General features: G+C 42.2%; 1 protein-coding gene across 1 annotated transcript in view; it reads left to right on the top strand.

The window, feature by feature from the left end:
• tnmd (tenomodulin) overlaps positions 1-24,953 on the top strand; it is a 44,849-nt gene that overhangs the window by 4,652 nt on the left and 15,244 nt on the right. The window contains exons 2-3 of the mRNA XM_056291941.1: positions 1,963-2,097; positions 20,324-20,464. Of these exons, the coding sequence (XP_056147916.1) occupies positions 1,963-2,097; positions 20,324-20,464 (276 nt within the window). The remainder of the gene's footprint in view (positions 1-1,962; positions 2,098-20,323; positions 20,465-24,953) is intronic.

The following is a 24,953-nucleotide window of genomic DNA, read 5'->3' as shown; positions in this document are numbered from 1 at the left end:
TTTTTTTTTTTTTTGCTGAGTTTTCCCCATCTGAATCAAGGTATCTGAGGAAAGAGGGTGTTGTCCATTGTCAGCTACTGCATCTGTCTGCTTTTCATTGTATGAATTTAGAGCCCACTGAGGCTGCAACTATAATTTAGGGCTATACAAATACACTTGAATTGACTTGACTCACAAACCCACTATGATTAGTAGTATTAAAAAGAAAGTTATGTTTGTCTTTTTTATTGGTGCAGAACCTTTCAGAAGACAGTTGAAGAAAAAAAAAAGCATATCTCCATCCTTCGCTCCAATTACAGGAGTTGGTTATAAAATAAGTAAAAGAGGTTTTTAATAGAGGCCTGATATGAAGTTAACTATTATCCAAATCAATTGGATTATTTTAAAAAATTACTCTCGTGCAAAATGATTTTTCAAAAGACAATCCAAAAGATTCCTTTAAATATTTAAATAAGAGCAAGTACAGCATTGTAAAGTGTTGTGCCATCTTCTGCAGCCTAACTATTTTACTGTAACAACCACCGCCACAATAGCAAAGCAAGCCTGCTTTACTATCACTCTAAAAGGAGTGCAGATAAGCAACACCCATTTTGCTAATTGAAGTTGGTTCAGTTTTTACATATCTTCTTTTTTGTTGTCCCCCGAGACCTTCAAAAGTGGTCCAGTGTGAATGAGAAGCTTTCATTTTCTCCCTGTTGGAAATGTGGTGGAACAAAAGCCCGTCTTTATTAATTTGTGGCCTTAAGCTTGGGGAATTGACTACAGTAGGGACAATTTTAATTTGTGGAAAACTTTAGTAAAGTGACCTTTTCTGTAGCACTGTAAGAGCCTATTCTTCCTTGAGCTTCTCGCCATTCAACTTTGGTTGCACTGTGGGCTCATCATTCCTATTTGAAATATAAAAACAATAACAAGGTGCATAGCAGAGGATGCTGCCTATGTTGTAGATGATTTCACTGTACACTCATGTAGTCTTTTATGAAACATCTGTAAGGACTGATATTACTCAAATGGTACCCTTTATGCTTGAATGCAGATATCGATGAAATAAAAAGAAAGAAAAATGACAGCTAATACTGTGGATGGAAAGGTTTTGGATGGAAACGTGAAATGTCAGTGGCTTTGACTGGACAGCTAAACTGACCAAAAGTTCAAGTTAAGGCAAGGAGCATGAAGTACAGTATCACATGAAATGACCCCATGAAATGTTTTCTTTGTACTTATAATAATGCTCTGACTGACATTGTATCGTAAACATTAACAAGTACGTGTCCCTACTGAAACTAACAGTTAAGGTGATAATGTTGATTGATTAGTCTCCATGCAGGGATGTCATCTGGACTGCTGAGTCCCTGCCATGTGCCATAGAGAGCAAGGTGTGTTTGTTGTAGATTGTCGTTTCAAACCAGCACTGCACGTCACTAGTTCCCCTCTATGTGAAGATGAGCTAATCACTGAAATCAGCTGGTGTGGCGTCCGGGTGACGTGGCAGTCTATTCCATTGCCTACCAACATGGGGATCGTCGGTTTGAATACCCATTACCTCTGGCTTGGTCGGACAATCCCCCCGAACAGGCGCCTCCTCTGGTTGGTGGGGGCGCCTGTTCGGAGGGGAGGGGGAACTGGGGGGAATAGCATGATCTTCCCACACGCTACGTCCCCCTGGCGAAAATCCTCACTGTCAGGTGAAAAGAAGCAGCTGGCAACCCCACATCTATCGGAGGAGGCATGTGGTAGTCTGCAGCCCTCCCCGGATTGGCAGAGGGGGTGGAGCAGCGACCGGGATGGCTTGGAAGAGTGGGATAATTGGCCAAATTCAACTGGGATGAAAGGGGGGGGTCAGCTGGTGCATTGTCTGAATTGAATCAACACCTACATAATACACCTGATTCTCGATGTCACATGGTTTGGAACAAGCGCTGTGAACGATATGAACCACCCACCATCCTGTGCTGTCTGCAGGTTGAGGTGGGGAAAGAGAAGAAAGCCAGGTACCGCAGTTACCAGCGAGGGGCGCTGATCCTGGGACTGATTTTCCTGATTTTGACCCTTGGTATTTTCACCCTGAGGTATCTTTGGACCCCGAATCAGGGGAAGGTAAGCCTGAATGTCACCACATTGTTTGCAGGACATCAGCCATATTGCTCAAGCCTGTATCATAAGTGTATTCTCTGTCTATCTAGCAAGTCTCAAGGATGTCCTTGGGAGTTTTTGTTCACTCTAGGGACCATTACACACCATATCCATGCTGTACTATTACCCCTGTGCTATGATTGCAGTGTTTGAATTGATGCAACATCAGATGAAAGAAGCAGTGAGGTTTCACATCAACAAATAAAACAGGTGGCATCAAAGAAAAAGAGATACTAAGGGAAATGGATGGACACACAACGAGCCGAGTAATTCTCCTTGGTCTGCATTGTATTGGCTGACTTAAAAGCTGCGTGGGCTATGACAAAGCACAGCTGTGTTTTTGCTTTGCCGATGTGCCGGCTGTCTAGTCTGTCATTTGGTGAAAGCTTGGACCAAACTATTGTCTTTTTACATTCAGAAATGTTGGCCCACAGTATCATTTATCGTTAATTCTATTAGCCCCTTTTTTATTTGCAACGCAGACATATTTTCGCAATGTGAGCACCCGATACCTGGACACTGACCTTACTTGCTGTTGACCACAGGAGCATTGCTACAGCAGAACTCAAGCCTCTCGGGTATATAATTGAAGTAAGCTCTTGTCTCGGCGACTAATCTTATAAAATTCATTTCAATCACTGCCCATGAAAAACATTTTCGCTTTGTTCCTTTCCGCTGACTTTCCCAAGGGGTCAAAAAGATGACTGTGTTGGGGCATCCAGGTGGAATGGCAGTCTATTCCGTTGCCTACCAACATGAGGATTGCTAGTTTGAATCCCCATGTTACCTCCAGCTTGGTCGGGCGATGGTTCTGGGTCCTCTCCTTTTCTCCCTGTACACAACATCCCTAGGTTCTGTTATTCGTTCGCATGACTTCTCTTACCATTGTTATGCCGATGACACCTAGCTGATCTTGTCCTTTCCTCCCTCTGACACACAAGTAGAGACACGCATTGCTGCGTGCTTGACCGACATCTCGGAGTAGATGATGACACACCATCTGAAGCTCAATCTGGGCAAGACAGAGCTGATGTTCCTCCCGGGGAAAGGTTGCCCGCACCGAGACCTGCCCATCACCATTGACAACACCGTGGTGACGCCAACTCGGACTGTGAGGAATCTGGGCGTGATCCTGGATGATCAACTGTCGTTTGCTGCAAACGTTGCATCGGTTGCTCGCTCCTGCAGATTTCTCCTTTATAACGTCAGGAGGATTCACCCATTCCTCACTGACGAGACGGCACAGGTGCTCATCCAGGCTCTGGTCATCTCCCGGCTGGACTATGGCAACTCCCTCTTTGCTGGCTCCCCGGCGTCAGCCATCAGACCTCTGGAGCTTGTTCAGAAAGCTGCAGCTTGTCTGGTGTTCAACTGCCTTAAGTTCTCCCACACAACTCCCCTTATCATGTCCCTACACTGGCTCCCAGTAGCTGCTTGCATCCAGTTTAAGACTCTGGTGCTAGCCTACAGGGCAGTGAAAGGAACAGCTCCTTCCTATCTCCAGGCCATGGTCAAGCCCTACACCTCTGCCCGACCACTTCACTCTGCTGCCTCGGGACGCCTGGTTGCCCCGTTGCTCAGAGGCCCCTGCTGCCGATCGACCCAGTCACGGCTCTTTTCTGTCCTGGCCCCACAGTGGTGGAATGAACTCCCCACTGATGTCAGGGCAGCGAAGTCGCTGCCCATCTTTCAGCGCAGGTTGAAAACTCACTTCTTTAAGAACTATTACCCTGTTACTTATTCTTGGCACTTATTGTATTCACTCATCAAAAAAAAAATCTCTTTCTTGCACTTTTACTTTAGCACTCGTTTTGCTCTTAGATGCTTGTTTAGATGCACTTATGACCTCTGATGATGAGTAGTTCTCCTGATTTCCTACGTTAAATGCACTTATTGTAAGTCACTTTGGATAAATGCGTCGGCTAAATTACTGTCATGTAATGTAATGTAATGTCCCTACAGACACAATTTGCTGTGTCTGCTGGTGGGAAGCCGGATGTGGGTATGTGTCCTGGTCACTGCACCAGCGCCTCCTCTGTTCGGTTGGGATGCCTGTTCAGGGGGGAGGGGAATCTGGGGGGAATAGCGTGATCTTCCCCATGTGCTATGTCCCCCTGGTGAAACTCCTCACTGTCAGGTGAAAAGAAGCGGCTGACGACCCCACATGTATCGGAGGAGGCATGTGGTAGTCTGCAGCCCTCCCCAGATCGGCAGAGGGGGTGGCGCAGTTACTCGGAGGAGTGGGGTAATTGGCCAAGTACAATTGAGAAGAAAAAGGGGCAAAAAAAATAGGAATTCCTCTGCCGTTGACATCCAGCACCCTATTGCAAATTAGAGAAAGAAACGTACAATTATGTTTTTTCTTAAATCAGAATCATAATCAACTTTATTGGCCAAGTGTGCCTGTGCACATGAGGAATTTGACTCCAGTTCACAGCAGCTTCTAGCACTTGCAGACCACACACACACACAAAAAAAAAAAACACAGACGACATAAATGGAACAACAAACGAGACATTGAATGAAAGGAGAATAAAATTAGGGATTGAAGCTGAACAAACACATCCATTGCTGACAGCAAACTATTTTTCTACTGTGCATATAATCTCCAGGGATAGAAAAGAGTGAGAGATAAGGAGAAAAGGAAAGAAATTTTACTTTACCTTGCAGGACATAGCTTGCTGTCAGATCAATGCGTTCCTAAGGGACAATAAACAGTCAGTCCCTGCATGCATTAAAATTAGAATATCTGTTCTTGACGGGCTATCCTATGCTTAGGTTAACAAAGGTTCATATCTACCCCCTGCATGGACAGTATGTCCATGTCCTCTCCCATCAACACAGATATAAATCACCTTGGAGCCACATCCTTTGTCCTTGTTAAATATTTCATGCCGGAGGTAGAGCAGTCATTATTTCCACTTTAATAAGCTGTGATCATTCTCACGTGGCTCGAAAATGTGTTGATGGTAGAGGTTGCCCAGGCAATGAACATCAAACCTGTGGACCCTGGGTCCCGCTTTAATGGGGTCTTGAGGGGGACGTTCATTCTCTGGCCTCCATCAGTGAACGAGATGGAGCCACTTCAAAGCAGTATTACCTGTCTATCAGGTAGGACGTTCCTTAGACACAGATGTAGCAGCTGTAAAACTTGAATATGTTTCTACACTGTCTGTCTGGGAAATTAAAGATAGATAGATAGATAGATAGATAGATAGATAGATAGATAGATAGATAGATAGATAGATAGATAGATAGATAGATAGATAGATAGATAGATAGATAGATAGATAGATAGATAGATAGATAGATAGATAGATAGATAGATAGATAGATAGATAGATAGATAGATAGATAGATAGATAGATAGATAGATAGATAGATAGATAGATAGATAGATAGATAGATAGATAGATAGATAGATTCATGCATACATACATAGATTGCATATTAGGTAATCTATATCCTTGATATACCAGAACAGTGTCATAGCTTTCCATCTCTTGTTTGAATGAGCACACCCTTTGAAAACGAATGTCACTAAATGAGAAATGTCACTATCGAATTAACTTTCCTGTTAAAACGAAATGTCTTGCACCACCTCTCCATTCAAATTAGAGGTCAATGCTGTTCAGTGATTCAGAAAAAGAATTCATCTTTTGTGGTTGTCTTTTCTCACAGTTCACCAAAGCAATGTAATCTCCTGCACCTGGCTTTGCATAAATAACCACTGAAAGGTAATTTGTTCCCTGCACTGTATTTCAGTATGACATGATAACCACTTGGGAACTTCTTTTAATTACTTCCAAACATATGTTGTTACAGAGGCTTGTGGAAAATAGTCTGCCATCATTTCCCTGTCAGTATGTGCATATATGTGTGCAGACTTATGTGTACTTCTCTTTATTTGTGTGTGTGTGTGTGTGTGTGTGTGCGCGCGTAGGTGTTCATGTGTACATGTGTATCAGTTTGTAATGTGTATTATTATGTGTATTGTTATTATTATGTGTATGTGTAATGTGTATTTACTCGTGTGTAGATTACATGCCAGCCTTTTCCTCTGGCTTACGGCAATTTTTTTTTTGTCTCAGTGTTTAGTATGTGCTCATTATTGTTCTGGGCCACAAACTGACTAGGGGATCCTACCCCCCCCCCCTTTGCACATTAATTCACTGTTATTACCGATTTACATTGGCGACATCATTAGGATAGAATCTGGCCTATGACTCCAAGTCAGAACATAATGATGATAATTTGCAAGTATAGTCTAAGAAAAGAAAAGAATAGTGTACGAGAAGAATTAAAGAATTGTTTAAATTCATTATCATGGTATTGGATCTATCTATCTATCTATCTATCTATCTATCTATCTATCTATCTATCTATCTATCTATCTATCTATCTATCTATCTATCTATCTATCTATCTATCTATCTATCTATCTATCTATCTATCTATCTATCTATCTATCTATCTATCTATCTATCTATCTATCTATCTATCTATCTATCTATCTATCTGTTTATATAGGTTTTGTGTGCTGAATTCCAAAGATCCTGAAAATTGTCATGGTATTACAACTGATTTGTTTGTTCTTGGAGGAGTCCTAAGTTTATTAACCACTCTGAGCGAGATTAAATTCAGCAGGGCAGCAGCCAGACACAGAATAATTATGAAACTGTTGTCACTGTAAACAAGTGTTTCTTCAAAAAAAAAAAAAAAAACTTGAATAGCTCACAGGTGCTGATGGAAGGGATAGCAAAACTGCCTGAGAAACACATGAGTGTCAGGCCTGAGGGAGGTGCTTCATTATTCAAGCTGAAATTGCATCGCTCACCTTGAAGCCTTTTCCTCCTCCAGTCCCAAGGTGGCCCCTGGGCCGTCGCCCCTCATGGCTTCTAAAAGGCTTCGGTGTCAGAACCGGCTTCCTTAATGAACAATTCTGCAACAATTCTGCACCTGCTGCCTCGCTCTGGTAACAGGTGTAGGGCTTTTCAAGGCCCATCTCCCCTTTGTTTATTTATTGCTCATGTGTGAAGTCCACCTGAGAGTCCCTGCAGTGTCCTGTTGTCACCATATGACAGGGGAGTCAGATAAAAGATTCGATCATGATATCGTTCTCTCTTTCTGTCAAGCAGAGCAGCGTTCCTCATTGTTGTTATTCTCTTTCCGGGAACAACATAAAACACTGCTGACTTCTCTTTGCATCCCTGCTTGTTTGCTGGAGAAATTCTTATTCTGGGGGAGCAATGGGGCTTATCTAAACAGCTGGCTTTGACAGGACCCTCGCAGAGCCCTGCCCCTCAGCCTGTTTTCTTTTCTGATATATCATGTAAACCTCATTCATTCATTAGAATGCAGGTGTCCACTGGTGTTTCTCTCTGGCTGCTAAATTGGGCCACTACGGGCTTCCCCATAAAATGATGCATTATGCCTTCTACTCAATGGACAGCAGGGAAGGAGAAGAAGGGGGATGGAGAGAATGAAAAAGAAAAGAAAGTTGTTTAAATCCTGGCCAGAGTGCCTGAGGTGTGGTCTGGGAAGCCTTCATGGTGGTGATGGCATGTTGCCTTCTTCTGGGACAGCAAGCGAACCAGAAAACATGTTAGCAATGCAAAACCTGCTGGGAGCACCGGCTGTGCCGTTTCAGCATTTTTGTGTATTTGTGCACGTCCTTTTTAGAGGCTGAAATAATTGGTAATTGTGAGACTAGGGGAGATTAACATTTTAATTGCCAGTAGGTCATTTTGGCAATCCACATGCACCTTATGTGCAGCATGATGGATGTGCAGTGCAGCTGGTGAACTGAGAGACAAAGGCTTCCCATCTTTTTACACCCTCTGTCTCCCAGTCCACTTCCCATCTTACCATTGTGACTGCCAAGTAGACTTCTCTGCTTTGCTGTACAATTCAGTATGTGATTGAGCTTTCACATCCAGTTTCAATCTCCTAGTGAGCCTGATCCTCTCGTCACAGTGCATTCACCACCACAATGCTTAAACGGACTGCAGACTCAGCTGCAGTGTCTGCAGAGTATAAATATTTGCTACATCTACCCCTTCCAGATATATATTCTAGGCTGGCTATCAAAAGTTCTAATTATTTTCTATGTTTCCTTATATACTCTACTGGTTTATAACGACTTTAGACACACAGTAAAAGATACTGATATGATGATCCTTAAAAAGATGCTCTTCATATGTTCGTCAGCACCGTGATGCCAAACTGTTGAAACCCGGTCCCGCAGATGTGTTAGTATCCTCTTGGTTTGAGATAGATGCTCAAAATATCCTGTCTATATCAAAGAATGGGATGCTTTTTTCATTAGTGAAGGCTGGCTCATGACTTGATCTAGGGACACCCATTCTTTGCTGAAAATAGTTTTTTTTAATCAATTACATAAACGCGTATGTCATCAAAAATGTCAAGAGTTGGTTTAATTTGCTTCTTGGTTCAAAGCATAAGCAAAGCAGACATTCTAGAAAATGTACCTCACATCTTTTGGTAAATTAAACATCACCCAGTGTGCCATCAGCTACAAAGGCATTAAGCTGCTGTCAAATACAAACAGCAGTAAACTGATCATTGGATAATTCATTTTTACAATATTTAGTGTAGAATGTAATTTGACATTTTTGTCAGATCTGTAAAACCTCAACTTTAGGTCTTAATATTAAGAGGATATGACTAACATTTGCCTTTGTAATGATTCTAACTTACTCTTTCTTGATCACAAAGCTTTTATCAGGTTCTTCATTGTATTACACTATGTGATTTCCACTACTAATTTTGCCAGCCCTCACAAGTCGACCACAGACTCCTAAAATCAACCCCCACAACCCCCAGCCCCCTCCAACCCACAATGGTAAGAAATGCAATGTTGAATATTTTTTATCACTTTTGGTGGAAAAGGTGCCATGTAAGTACTGCTTGCAGAGGGGCGTCCAGGTAGTGTGGCAGTCTATCCATTGCCTACCAACACGGGGATCAAATCGCCGTGTCTGCGGGTGGGAGTCAGATGTGGGTATGTGCTCTTGTCGCTGCACTAGCGCCTCCTCTGGACGGTCGGGGCGCCTGCTCGGGGGGGAGGGGGAACAGGGGGGGAGTAGCGTGACCCTCCCACATGCTACGTCCCCCTGGTGAAACTCCTCACTGTCAGGTGAAAAGATGCGACTGGCGACTCCACGTGTATCGGAAGAGGCATGTGGTAGTCTGCAGCACTCCCCAGATCAGCAGAGGGGGTGGACCAAGACCGAGACAGCTCGAAAGAGTGGGTTAATTGGCCAGGTACAATGGGTGGGGGGAGGGGGGAATACTGCTTGCAGAAACATTTTGCTAATCACTTTGTGGAATATAATCATTTTATCATGCAAGTGTGATATGCGTCACATGTTTGATACTCTTTCCCAAACTGAATGGAGGCTACCAGCTGGGCCCTGTCCCTATATGCTGACCTTTGTGTTTGTATGTGTACATGGCCACCGTGCATCATCACTGCAGAGTACCCAATTTCTGTGCATATCATAGAGCCCATATAGCGCAACATGAATATAGTAAGATTAGAGCTATATTTGTCTCCAAACAAACTGTCCACTTTCCAGCCTATGTGGTGTGAATGTTAGAGGGGTCATAAAACGATGGTTATAGAGATGAGAAGAACTGATGTGTACTGCTGGAGTGTAATCACCTATGTTAGAGTCAATCTTTCATTGCCCATTGTCAAATATGCCAGAAAGCCCAAAAGACTGATGGAATTGCATCCCTGATTACTGGTGTTTTAAGGTATAAATCTTGGATATTCACCTAAAGTGACATTTTTATTCCACCAGACATTGACCCATTCAGCAAAAAAAGAGAGTCTTCTCTCACATCAGCCATTCACTGCAAGTTGAGAAAGCAATTTAAAAAAATTCAGTACAAACAAAGCCAAGACAAAGAAAACCGTTTGTTGGCTCTTACAAAGTGCTAAAATGTGGGCTCTCGTTATAAGTTGATATGAATGACTTACCCACCTTCCCATATGTTTGCTGATAAACTGTACTGAATCCAGCGTGACACTTGTGACCAACATTTGAAAAGCACAAGACAACACTTGCCTCAGCCAAACTCCACAACTAGCAGCATAATGTTTTTCCTGTCTGTCTCCAAAGTATTATTTGCATTGATATGCAACACAGCGGGACCACAGCAACAGAATTTCTAATCAAAGCCCCGGTAAGATAACTCAATGTCTCTGCAACAGACTATCACGACCAATTTCTGTACCTTCAAGGCAGAGGTGTGGTGTAAACAATGCTTTGACAATTATGAGCCTTAAAAATCTTCCTGCAGTTGTTTTAAGGAGAGGCCATTTTTACCTAACAGTCTACCTTGTTAAAGTCGGAGCTAGCTTTTTCCATTTGGAATAGGGGCGATGACAGTGAGGCAAAAAGAATGTGCTGTTCCCGAGAGTATCAGCTGTGTTGTGATAAAAGAATGAAAATTGCGACGCTCTTGTTGCTCTGATTCCAACATCGCAATCCTGGCTAAACCATCAGGCAACCTCATTTTGACATTATTGTAGTACACTGAATGTACATTGGGATTTGCTGCTTAGTGCTTACTGTGCAAAATTGCAGAGCTGAGACAGACAAAGATCAGTATGCTGTACAGGGTCCTGAAAAACACCAAAGTGGTTCTGTAGGCATCTGTTTCTAAACTACAGTTGAATAAAAAATATGCCATATCACAGATATTACAAAGTAAACTTGGCCAGCAGTAAATTTGACATTGTTGTTGTTGATCCTCCCAGAAGTCCGTTCTTTGCAGACTTTTAAGGACACTCTACTTTTGTATTTTTTTTCAGTTCTCTAATCATTTTGCGGTTCCCAATCACTGCAAATGCTGTTCATCCAGCCAAATTAAACCATGCATTTAATTGATCCTAACTACAACCTTACTGCTCTCACAAGCTGTTCCTTAAATGCCACTTAGCTGCAGGAGCCCAGAGTACATTCTTGTTGATTTATTAGGAGGTAATATGGTCGAAAACCAGCCGAGCGACAAGGAGACATATCCGCCATAGCGGTCACTCCCCTGATGGCTGTCTGCCTTATAGTTCAAATACTCGCACACATTTTCCCTGCAATGTTTGGTCTGCAACAATGGTCTGCTCTGTTTCTGTTTCTGTTTCTCATTCATAGATATGCATCTGAATGGATCAGAGTCTTCAGGGGAAGCTTTGATGAATATTTCATAAACTGAATCAACTGCCTTTTATTACAGGAGATCGGCCATACTCAAACAACGAAAATGTGTTCAGCTCATCAATTGACAACAGGATTCATTTAGTGCTCTTGACAAGGATGATGCCGTTCAGCTCCTTATGAAGAGATGGCAGGAGGTGGGCTCAACTGAAAATATATTGAGGAATAACAGAGACTGGGATGAAAAAAATTAAGAAAACATAGAGCGCAAGGACCAATCTCTTTTTTATTGATTTTATTTCAACTAATTTATTGCTTATTGGTGATTACTAGAAGCTAGAGATGTTGCATCACTTGGCATGCCTATAAAAGCTGTTTTTACACAGTCTTCAAAATTCCCTCTTACAGAAGAGGTGGCAAGTGACGAGCTCAGATGATGCTTTAAAATGGCTGTGAAACAGGATGAGAAATTACAGATGGGTACTTGTCTTCTCGTTTACAAATTATTGTCATCTTCTCAGCGAGTCGCTTTGCATTAGTGTCACATTGTCATGAAATCCTTTCCCCTTTTGATTTTTGTCAAGATCCCCCAAAACAAACGATGCATTGAGCAGGCATGTACGATCCAGTACCTGAGTTTGTCTCACAGTAACATGTTGGCTAGGGCCTGGTTAGAATGGCTCCCAAAGCTCCCCTAGTCTCCTCCCTCCTAAACATAACTCTATTATCGGCACAGTGGCGCTTATCAAGGTGATTTATTGCCAGAGAGCGCTCACGTTGTTTAAAATTGCCAGTGTGATTAGTCATACATGCTTTGAAGCCCAAAAAGCGGCCGCGCGGTGCTCCTGCAAATTAACAGCAGCTGCAGACCAGAGTCGACCACAACGAGGTGGTCAAACGTGGCAACCTGCAGAGAGTCGCTGGGGGCACAAAGAGAGAAAAAAGTGGGTCACCCCATTCCTCCCAGGCATGAGGAGAGATGTGGACTGCGTTCGAGTTTCAGATGCTCAGAGCTGAGGCCAGAGAATGGCTATTGGATTTCAACTGTTTAAAAATAGCAGCAGTGTCGTTATCGCTGGAGTGTTAGGAAATTCCTCCTTAGTAATCCACCCCATAAAATGTGCTCCTGAAATTCCACAAGCCGTCAAGTGTCCAAGATTTCAACACATATGTGTATGTGTATGTGTATGTGTGTGTGTGTGTGTGTGTGTGTGTATACATAGTAGAACGTAGAACCATTTTAGTGAGTCATTCAAATGGAGGCTGTTTTTTTCCCCTTGACATCACATCATCCCTCCATCCAACGAATACCCATCCATGTCATAACGCATGTGACGGCTGTGTGGAATAAGGGGAAAGAAACCCATTCCCGTGTGTACCTGAAGTTTACCACAACGCTGATAGAGAAATTGTCTGTTGTCTGAAGAGCCTTAACAAGCGTCTCTCCCACTCAGCTGTACACAAATATAGACCAATCCTGACATGTCCTCGTCGTTTCTTTGAAAGGTCGACGAGCGTTAATGGTCTGATTTCATTATGTTTTGTTTTCATGGTACTCCTCATGTTTATGCCTATACAACTCAAAAACAAAACACAAAAACAGATTCAAAACTTGTTGCCATCAAGAGGATCTTGAGTGGAACGATGCTTGAACCGCCGAGATTTTTCCGTCCTCCATAATCCTTAGATCCTACTAAAAGCCCTTGAAATTGCCCCTTGGAGTGAAACATTTGCTGCCATAAAACGTTTTTAACATTAAACTGATGCCTAAAGTGCTTGGGTGGATTCCCAAAAGCACCACAACCCCACCTCGGCTCGTACCCCCCCCCCCCCATTAAATACTACATAGCACATATTCAGGTTGAGATTTCTGCATGGCTTCCAAACGTATTTCAAGCTGCCAAAAGATTGCAACAATTTGTCTCAAGTGTGCCTGAACCATTATAATTGCGAGCAGGAATCTGAATGGAATCAGACTAAGAGGGAAAAAGTACTTTGACAAGGTCTTAATGTCTAAGTTTTTCAGTCGGGCGCACGAACCTTCAAAGATGGCAAGGTGAGATGTTTATAGGCCCCCTCAGAGAAAGGAAAGGGTAAACACGAACCCTGTTTTACCCTCTCTAGCCTTCGACTATAATCCACAATTAACAGAACCACAGAAAAGAGGGGTTGTAATTAACAATGCACAGATGTTTCAATGCCTCACAAGTGCTTAGGTTTAGAAGTCGTTCATAGTTTTTGCGTCCTTTCATTATACTGAATTGGCACAGGTTAATAGTTTCAACTTAAGAGTTGACGACTACATGCCTTGGCACTATATATTTGGAAAATTCCTCCCCATTTTCTCGTGAGGTGCCCTGTATAAATGTCACTTATATTTCAGAGACGTATGAAAATAATAGACGGGTTATTATATAATGAACAGTTGCACAACAAGTTTGGCATTATTGCGATTACAAGTTCATAACATGGTATTTGATGTAGATGTCCTTTTATTGAGTATAAACATACACATGGAAACCTGGCTTTATGGGAAAAAAGACAATAGGCTGGGTGAGAAGGGCTCTGCCATTGGGAGCCAAATGGGAGCCTCGCATTGTGGATGCTTGGCTGAATTAGGCCCAAAGCACCTCAAGAGGGCACAAAAGTAATTTTAGGCACTGCAAAATATTAAGTACATTAAAAAAAATTAACCTGGATGGAAATAAAATTATGCCAATTTTTGGCAGAGCAAAATTTCACACTCTGTGCACAATAAACCATAACAAAGGCAAGAGTTCAAGTAGACATGCTGTCGTGCAAAGTGGTGCGTAAAGACCTGCAAAACCGATCACTGAATCATACTGACTCTGACCAGACTTATTGTTGGATTTGGAAAAGCAGAATTAATTAAAATTAAAAGGACAACAAAATATTATAAACATAAAAAGACAGTGTTTTTAAAAGGTTGATTTTTATACCGATGCATCATAAAATGGATGACATGCCGATATATTTTTTTGACCATTTGCCTTATGTTGCACTGTGTTGTCTTCTATTTGCTGTCAAGCCGTCTTCACTGAGATTGATACCATGCACCGTCAATGGGCTCATTTCCCCCTGTACCAACTGAGTTGATGATGCATTAGTGACTGACCACTACCCTCTAAATTGAATTTCTATGCTGGCACTTGTCCAAGAACAGCTGCCTGTCTTCAGAAGGCATCACCAAACAGCAGCCTGGATATGTCTGACAGCCCCAGAGCATTCCTACTCCATTTATCCATACACTACAGGCCTTGGGAGTTGACAGGCCTGGTAATCAATGTCCACAAGTATAATGCCCATGTCTCAAGACACCACACAATCAAATTCTCTCTCTCTCTCTCTCTCTCTCTCTCTCTCTCTCTCTCTCTCTCTCTCTCTCTCTCTCTCTCTCTCTCTCTCTCTCTCTCTCTCTCTCTCTCTCTCTCTCTCTCTCTCTCTCTCTCTCTCTCTCTCTCTCTCTCTCTTCTCCCTCAGACCATGCTACCTCCGGTTTCACAGAGCCCTTTAAGGTTGGAGAGAGAGATTGAAAGAGTGTTATATCAAATATAGGCCGCGATATGAAATTGATATGCAATAGATATGAAAGCATAGATAAAATCACCTTGCAAGAGAAACAAGCACACGCACACACACACGCACACACACACACACACATACAAAGTCTGACACATCCAATATATTGCACATGTGTTCATATGTGTAAAGGCTATCTGTAGCAGTGTGTCTGACTGATCTCTCTTGGTTGAAGTTATTTCCCCTGTGGTTCTTCATTTTCTACCAATATTTGCATAGGCACCAGTTCACTTCTTATTTTTTATCAGCTTATAAAATGTAAAATGTTTTCTAAATGCTGCAGCTTCTCCCTGATTTCTGACATTACCGCTCATCTTCTGGTGTTCTAGTGGAACCATCGTATGTGTCTCTTTGTGTGTGTCTCTTTCAGTGTGTGTGTGTGTGTGTGCATGAGTTTGTGTTTGTTTTAACTTTAAGTAGAAATTGTACAGGCAATTACTCTGCAGTGGCAAGTTTCAATGCGTCAAACAGATATGTTCTCCTTTTCCTTTTTTGAGAAAAAAAAATAAGAAAGTCTAACATAACAACAGCATTGCCGACTAGAGCACAGCCCTGGGGAGACATTAGCAGTTCACATGTGACTGGCCATGTGAACAGTCTTGTGCGCTGTGAAATCACCCCGCTGCAGTTTGCTGCTGGAGGACAAGGAGCCAGCGGTGTTGCCTTCTTGAGAGAGAGAGAAAGAGAGAGAGAGAGAGAAAGAGAGAGAGACAAGAAAGAGAGGGGGGAGCTTCTTGCACATCACTGGCAAAAAAAAAGAAGACAGAACGAACTAACTGCCGTTCACATTGCCCAGCTGGTTTGAGTTGAGGCTTCAGCAATGAAAGAGTAAGATCATATTTCTACACCTGGAGAATAAAACCAACTGACTTCTTCTCAGAAGTCTCTTTAAATGGGAATCATTTCATAAGACATCACTTACACATTAGACAGGATGACAAAAATTGAACCTTACAGAGAATTGTGGGAAGTGTGAATGAATGAATGAATGAATGAATGAATGAATGAATGAATGAATGAATGAATGAATGAATGAATGAATGAACGAATGAATGCAAACTTATAATGATAATGATTTTGCGGGTAGCATAACAGTCTATTCTGTGGCCTACCAACATGGGGATCACCAGTCCAAATCCCTGTGTTACCTTCGGCTTGTTCGGGCATCCCTACAGACACAATTGGCCATGTCTGTGAGTGGGAAGTCAGATGTGGGTATGTGTCCTGGTCGCCGCACTAGCGCCTCCTCCGGTCGGTCGGGGCGCCTGTTCGGAAGGGATGGGGGAACTGGGGGGAATAGCGTGATCCTCTCATGCGCCACATCCCCCTGGCGAAACTCCTCACTGTCAGGTGAAAAGAAGCGGCTGGTGACTCCACATGTACTGGAGGAGGCATGTGGTAGTCTGCAGCCCTCCCCGGATCGGCAGAGCGGGTGGAGCAGTGCACGGGATGGCTCGGAAGAGTGGGATAATTGGCCAGATACAATTTGGGTGAAAAAAAGGGGGGGTCATACAATGATAATGATATAGACTTTATTTAATTGGTACCTTTCATGCATAAAATGTGGTTCAACTTGCTCAATGTGCACTACAATAAACAACAACAGATTAAAAACAGATACAATAAGGCCATTAGTAAAAATGTAAAAAACAAAAGTATCAATGACAGGACAGTACAAACACAATACAAAATGCAGAAAAAACAATGACATGATAATAGGAGCAGATGTAAACAGATGTGAATAGAAAATAGACACATAAAGATTGATCTCTATAGACATATAGTTAAAATGGGACTGATTGTTTGACTAGCATGGCTGTCTAGTCTGGTGCCCAGTTCGATTTATCACGGGACCGCCGATGGCTCCCACAGGGCCTGGTGCTTTGTGCAGGGCCCACCCACCCCCCGCCCCCCATTCTATCCCACTGTGAGTGACAGGCCTCCAGTTCTGCTTGACTGGAGCCTCTATCTTTCAACCCTCAAGGACAACTAAGGGGGACATATCGCCATCAACTCATCTCCCCCTTTGCCCCAACCATCACCGCCATGCACATATGCACAGCAATCACACACAGTTGTATATATACACACGCACGCACGCACGCACACACAGGTCCACCCACAACCCATTCACCTGTAACAACATCAACGTGACCTTTGCTTAATGTCCTCCGGTGCCACACCAGAGCCTGTTCACATAAACAGCCTAAGGGTTTGGTTGTGCCTGCCGTTTCTCATTCACTCCTTTCACTGTGGCTCTGTGTTTGAAACCATCTGGGCGGAGGTTGTTAAGGACCACCTCACAGAGAGGCCTTGAAGAGAGAAAATAAACAAGGCATTGTCTGGGAAAGCTTCCACACAATTCGCCCCATACTCCTGAGCTTGAATGTGTCCCTCGCTGTGTTGCTCTGAATTCTTTATCTCGCTGTACAACTGTGAGAGGCATCTTGTGATGTGGGGAAAAAGCCAACGATTCCAGAGGGATCATCGGTCACAGTGGCATGTATTTTTTTTTCCAAATAAGCAACAGAGAGCAACCTTGGCTTTACAATATATTTTCTTCTGCAATCAATGTGCGTTTTAAATTGGTGCCAGGTTGTTTTCAAAATAACCTTGAAGTGTTCAAATATGCCTTTCTTTGGTGTAAAAAAAAAATGCCATTGAGAATGGTGGTTCGCTGCTATCTCAGAATTAACTGCCCATATTCTTGTTTGTCCCTTTTGAATCTGTGTGCCTAAGAGGTGATGCCTTATGTCAGCACTGCATTTCAAGGTATTTGATTTCATGGGGGATATATGGATAGCAAATGTATTCCAGTTGTGAATCTAGAAACATGAAATCATTTTAAAAGTTTTGAAAATGTTCATATTTTTTTCAAATTGAATTATGTGCAAGGAAGCCAATATGCACACCAAACAATTTAATGAGAGCCCTTCTTCCATGCTGCCCCATTCAGCTTCCATATGTAAAGCTTATTAACTTTCCTTGCAGCTATTTCTTGGTACATCATCACATTCTTTTGAGACAGAAGAGCTTCTGTGACCATTTCTGGAGAAGATTGCCGTTTGTAAACTGGCAAAGAGAGGGAAAGAATTAGAAATTAGGAATATCTGTAATGTCCCATTGAAGAATTTAAGACAGGCTATACACTGAGATGAACTGTACAAATGCTAGCATAACTGTTCGAAAGATGGAGCGCTGAGCTTTAGTTTTGAAACAAACAGATTACATAAAATAGTGTCTTGTTTTCCAAAATCTTCTCCTTAAAGCTGCATAAATCACATTGCAAGTTTCCCGACGTGCTTACGCAACGCCTAAAAAGTATCCAAGGAGGAGATACATGGGCTATTCATTTCCATTTTGAGAATGCCAATTATGGTGCACAGCAGCAGCTTTGGATATTGAACTGGTTGAGGTCCAACTGTTGTAATACATTATTATCTATTTCAACCCAGTGAGGTGGAGGGAGAATCTCACTGCTGGATTTTCATCAAAAGTGATAGCCTGCTGAAAATGTAATTCACTGTTTTAGTATAAATCAATAAGTCTCGAAATCTATTCCCCCATTCCACCTTTATGTTAATATAAAAGAAAATGCTCAAATAGAACTTAAATCCACCACACCGACTTTCACACTGTTTTAATAGCCCCAATTTTTCCCATAACTGCTCAATTGACACTTGAATATAAGGCCCATCTTAATTTGGCTTCCCCTTATGGTTTTTAAGTTCTAGCTCCCCTTTGAGTTAAGGCTATTGTGACCCATGTTAATAGAGATTTATATTCTGGTGCCATTTTCGCAGTGATCTTCTATTAAGAATGATATGCCATTCAATTCGTATTACTCTGCTCCCCCATAAAACGGAAATCATTGCAACGTGCACCACAAGGTGTTTAAATGTCATCATGCATGCAACTAAGTGGACACACAACATTCAAAATACACGTGTTGGATTGTAAAGCGAAAGCTAATTTCATGTTCGAGTGTTAGAGAACCTTCAAATGTTTTTGATGGGGGAAATAAAATCTGATGGACTCCCATCTCAGCATATTCATTAATCATTCGTCTCATTGGTGGGACTCTGATTTGCCACTGAGACAGATGAAGATGAACCCAGCAATATATTTCTCATCATAACACAAGCCTCACATAAATATTAATGACATATTTTTCAGCTGGTAGGGATGAATCATTTTTGCAGACAGGGAATTTTAAAAGCTGTCCATGCGTATCCAAGAGCAGTACATAAGCAAGAAGCTGTGATAAACAACAGTGGTTTTAGGGAACAGTCAAGAAATAGCTTTAACCAAACAGGGGATTCAAAAGCATTTAATCTACTTACTTCAGAAAGAAAATTCTCCCGATGCACTTCCTTATTTGAACTCGGAGCTTGTCAATCCAAATGTGTTTTGTGCACTGGTGATTGTTGTCAGTGATGTTAGTTACTCAATGCAGCAGATTGCACATTCATTATCTGAGGCTCTATCACTTTGTAGTGCATTGACTTCATCAGTTAGATATTTTTATTTGTGACAGCAGTCATATTCACGGTGTCCTAGAGATTCTTTAGATAAAGCCATTATGGATGGAGACAGGTAGCAAGTACGAAAGGTTAGGTTCATGGCTTCTCAAAGAACCATTAGTCAACCAGTGTGCCAGTCAGGCATCTTGATATAGCCACCTATTAGCTTAATGGAACAAAATAAGAGTCTCTATGGAAGACTTTATTTTGCATTGATGTGATATTTTCACCCAGGAATTTTTGACACAGGTCCTCACCCAAGCCAAAAATTGTGCCCTTCTTTAATGCACATAATGTATATTCACAAAAGCTGTTATAAGAGATACATCAGGTCATTTAGCTGTATTTTTAAATCCCGTTCAGTACAGGAATCAGGAATCAGGAACATGTATTTGTCATTTCATTTTTTTGTAGTACTTGCATACATGAAATGAAACGAAATGTCGTTTCCCCCAGCCCACAGCATTGCAACACAAAGCAAAAACACATATCCAAGAACTACGAGAACACACATATCCAAACTAACATATATCCAAACTAAACAAAAAAACCACTGTCCATGGGAATGAACGCCAGCCGGGATGACTGTCGGACTGCCGGTCTGCATGGGCTAGGAGTTAGCTTAGCCTGCCCTTCTTCCTCGTCCTGTCAGACCGCCGTCGGCATTTCCTCTTCGGGCACAATGCAGTGCCAGCTCCCCCAGCCAGACACCCTTGACGCACTTGCCCACAATTCCACATGACAACACCAAAACAGTTGTGATGAATGCGTTATAAACTGGGATTCAAGTGTCAACTATTGATTAAGCCTCATTGTAAAGTAATGAAGCATCCATTGTTCAGTAGGGGGAACTGAGGTGTCTGACCAGCTGTGTGTGTGCAGGTGTATGACCATCAGTACAAGGCGATGTTGGATGGGATGGAGATAGACAGTGTCATGGAGATTGACCCCAGCCAGCGCATTGAGATCTTCAGGATGGGCAACGGCAGTGAAGAGGTGCTTGAGGTGCATGACTTCAAAAATGTAAGTAAAAGTTAAACAATGGCGTTGCTGTTGTTGTTTTTGATTTATTTTTTTTTCCTGAAAGGAAAAACTGAACATGGTAGTCTACCTCCTTTCATCGTAGCTGTTGTGCAGAGAAGTATTATTCACATCCTGCCCTTTTCATATTGCTGGAGAAGGCAAGTGGCAAGACTTGTACCTCTGCTGAAATCATATCCTCTGTTTTAACAATCCTATGTGGTTTCCGCTATGTTTTTGCTCATTATGAAAAATATATTACAATATGTAATATATAGCGTTGAATACCCAATAATATCCGTCTGTGTCTCTTTCTCTGTCTCTGTCTGTCTGTCTCAGTCTCCTCTCTCTCTCTCTCTCTCTCTCTCTCTCTCTCTCTCTCTCTCTCTCTCTCTCTCTCTCTCTCTCTCTCTCTCTCTCTCTCTCTCTCTCTCTTGCTCTCTCTCTCTAGTGCTCACCTCTCTCACCTCTCACACACACGACAACACACAGATAAAAAGAGAGAGAGAATGAAAGACAGCGGCACAATCACTCACGTGAACACACACACACACACACACACACACACACACACACACACACACACACACACACACACACACACACACACACAAACGTGGCTGTTGCTCGTTCCTGGTCCTGTCAGCGAAGCATGGCCACTGAGGATATTTGTTTGATTCCATGCTCTGCCACAGTAGACTAGGAAACATTTGAGTGAGCAGAGCAATTCAAATCTTATTGTACTGAAAAAAAAAGCTGTGAACCTGCACAAACCTAACAATAACCTTAGCGCTCTGCTAACACGAAGTGTTAGCAGAGCGCTAAGGTTAGAATCGATTTTTTAACAGAAAAAACGAGATGTTGCATGTCATTACACAGACTAAAACAACCTCTAAAACAATCTCCATTGAGCCCGGGGGCTGTGCAAGGAATAGAAAATGAGAGGATTATGCCATCAGGACTACAGGCAAAATCCCCTCTGTATTGTTTCAGGCTTGCAGAAGAGAGGGACAAAGGACTGAAGATATGAATTCATGAGCGAGGACCAAACAGTATTTCTTTTACATTAACACAGATTTATAAAATATTATTTCTGCCTGAACTAGAGCTTCATAATAGTTTTGTAGCCCGTCATGAAAATTCACACAAATTGTAGCTCAATATATGGACATACTGTACCACAGCCATGCCACACATGAAAGCTGACAAAAGGATGTAGCATATTTGCATGCCATGCAGCTACAGTATACCTTTATATTAGGCTGGATCAACGTATAATGATAGTTCACAATTGCTTTAAGCAAGTGTAGAACAAGCATAGGTAATAGTTGATTCTAGCAAATTATCAGTCTAATAATTTTATTGCTGGCCATTCAGGGAGAATCACAAGTAGTAGCCTGGGGTGACCATCTCAATGGCCAACATAATTTCAGCTGGGAATCTGTGCATTTGCTGAAATGAGCTTACTATGCAATTTCTGATGTTAAAATATGCTTATAATGCTTCACCAAGGGTTGCAATTAAATATCTTATTCGATAGTATATGCAATATTGTGGTGATATCCAAATAATACACTGCAAGACATCTCAGTTGTGATGAGGAACTGACAGAGTTAACAACATCTGTCATGAGATTAGCCCTGTGTTACCAGGGGATGGGAAGAAAATCTGCAGTTAATTTCACTCTGTGTGTTGCCTGATACTTCTTTTTAATAAAGGTGAATAAGTGTCTTGCATGTTTATTTCCTGCGATCATTATCTGCAGATGGTATCACAGAGATATGGAAAATGCTGCTCTTGTTGCAATGATTAGAATCTGTCCCGGAGATTGCAATGCACCAAACCTCCAATCAAAATATCTCTCACAGAAGTGCACACATGCCAAGTGGATATTTTAAAACAACATTCTTTTTCCATTTCTTATCCCTATAATGATGTCTTTTTTCATTTTCTGGTTGACCAAACTCAGTAATCATTGCCTTTCATCGTGAGATTGTTGTCCTTTCCTTGATTGCTGCAGTTTGCCATTACAGTAGACCCAAATTAAACAGCGACTCATCACAATATAGCTGGGCATGAACATCATGCTTTTGTGTTTGAGACCATTATTGCCCCATCCTTTTCCATGCAGATGAAATTACATGCGATGGATTATGACAGGCATTGCTTCATATCACATCTTGCGTGGCTGTTGTCTAGTTTTCAGAGTGACAGCACTACAGAAAGTGAAGAAAGCACCCTGCATGGTCACGTTAACTGATTCAAATGAGATGTCATTGCAATCACCGTGTCAGTGTAATTAAATTTAGATTGAATCGAGTCCATTTTCATGGCCCTGCTTACAATTTTCGTTGGATATAATTTTAAAGCGACCATGGCTGATGCAGATCCTGCAGCTCGTTTTAATGCAGCATACGGAATGCGCAGCAAATAAATTAGATGTAATCTGATCTACCGAAAGACTTTCAGATTTATTCTGTCTGAGTGTTGTAGATTAACGTAGAATGGCGCCGAGAGAGGGTTAACAAATCTTTGATTACTCGTTGAGGCTCTCTGTGTCAGACTGAATGGAACCAGAGTCCACATGGTGGAGGATCATTGGTGGAGCTGAAGAGAGCGGCTCCTCACTTGACTGCACAGATTAAGATAGTGACAGGGACCTATGGCTGGCTAATTCAATGAGGGCACTCGCCGTGGAAAACACTTCATTCTCAACAATGTCACTTGGCTCTCCTGTGAGATATATCCCACAATGAAGTATTGTTCGGCCACAGAGGAGCAGCCCCCTTCCATTTTGCTTCAATTCAGCTTGAAAGCAAGAGCTGTGTTGCAAGGGCTGAGAAGTCATTAGTCTTAAATCATACAAAAAGAGAAGGGGAGGGGGCGCGAAAAAGATCAAAACCAAATCAAAGACCCCAACCTCCAGCAAGTCATGTGGATGTGAGGTATGTCTCTATACAAATGAATGCTGGTGTAAAACTGTTCTAGTGAGAGAGAGACTGTGTACCAAAGATGTTTAACTGCTCTCTGTGTCCATTTGCCCATTTTATTTGCCACGGGAATTTCCACAGATCTTCATGACTGTAGTTTATATCCATCCAAAGGCTAAGGAGAATAATACCTCTGAGCTAATTTTTCAAACTGTGACTTCAGTCGCTATCTCCAGATGCTCCTAATCTGATTTTGGGAAAGTTCAATCACTGTTCACGGGGGAAAACCCTCCGAAGCTCTCATCGGTATATGTCTCATCCCAACAGGAATGACAACATACTTGACCGGTGTTATGGCTCTCTTAAGAATGCTTATAAATCAATTCTACTCCCCCCGCTGGGCTTGGCAGATCACAGTTGTGTGTATCTGATTCCATCACGTGTCTTCAGAGGGGGAAGGTGACCACTAGAAACATTAAAATGTGGTCAGGGGAAGCCACTCTGACACTCCAAGGCTGTCTGGACAGTACATCCTGGGAGGAGTTCATTGAATCCTCTGGTGACATTGATGAATTCACAGATGTGGTCCGTTCCTGGATATCATACTGTGAAGACATTGTCATTCCTGTAAAGACAGCTAAGATAGAATAGAATAGAATTGAATAGAATACTCTTTATTAATCGTTTTGTACATACATACAAATGAAATTTACTCTCTGCATTTAACCCAGCCTAGCTGTGTAGCTAGGAGCACTGAGCAGTCACCATGCATCACCCAGGGACCAACTCCAGTTATTTCTTCCTATTGCCTTGGGCAGGGGCACAGACAGGAGTATTAACCCTAACATGCATGTCTTTGTGATGGTGGGAGCAAACCGGTGCACCTGGAGGAAACCCACACAGACATGAGGAGAACATGCAAACTCCACACAGAAAGGGCCTGGAACGGCCTGGGGTTCGAACCCAGGAAGGACCTTCTTGCTGTGAGGCAACAGTGCTAACCACTGGGTAACCATGCCCACTACCCCAGTAGTAAACCATGGGTAAGCAGACAGCTTAAAGTGTTATTAAACAAGAATGGGGAAATCTTCCTGAGCTTATGTCTGTGCAAAAGGAGATCAAGCAGGAAATTAGGAGGGCTGAACTATGCTACAAACAAAATGTTGATGACAAGCTAGGTAATAATAATTTGGGCTCAGCCTCGTATAGTATCAGGACTAGGATTGGGCTAACTGACAATGTTAAGAGAAGAGTGACACTAGAAGTGTTCACTTCAGATCAATTTCTGGCAAAAGAGTTTAACAGGTTCTACTCCAGATTTGACATGCATGATTTTAGCAATGAAACAGCTAATTTAAAAATTACTCTATTGCCCAGTCACCTGGCCCCTCCTTCTGATATTCACACTGTCATGAATACTTTTAACCATTGTAAAACCAGAACATATGCTGGCCCTGATAGTATTGGTAGATGAATGCTCACCCTCTGTGCAGAACAACTAGGCCTATATATTTTTAATCGGTCAGTTTCTCAGCAGAGCGTCCCCAAACAGTGGAAACAAT

Source organism: Lampris incognitus, chromosome 1 (genome assembly GCF_029633865.1).
Source record: "Lampris incognitus isolate fLamInc1 chromosome 1, fLamInc1.hap2, whole genome shotgun sequence".
Taxonomy (NCBI): Eukaryota; Metazoa; Chordata; class Actinopteri; order Lampriformes; family Lampridae; genus Lampris; species Lampris incognitus.
Note: the sequence above shows the minus strand (reverse complement) of the source record. Positions and strands in the feature narration are given on the sequence as shown.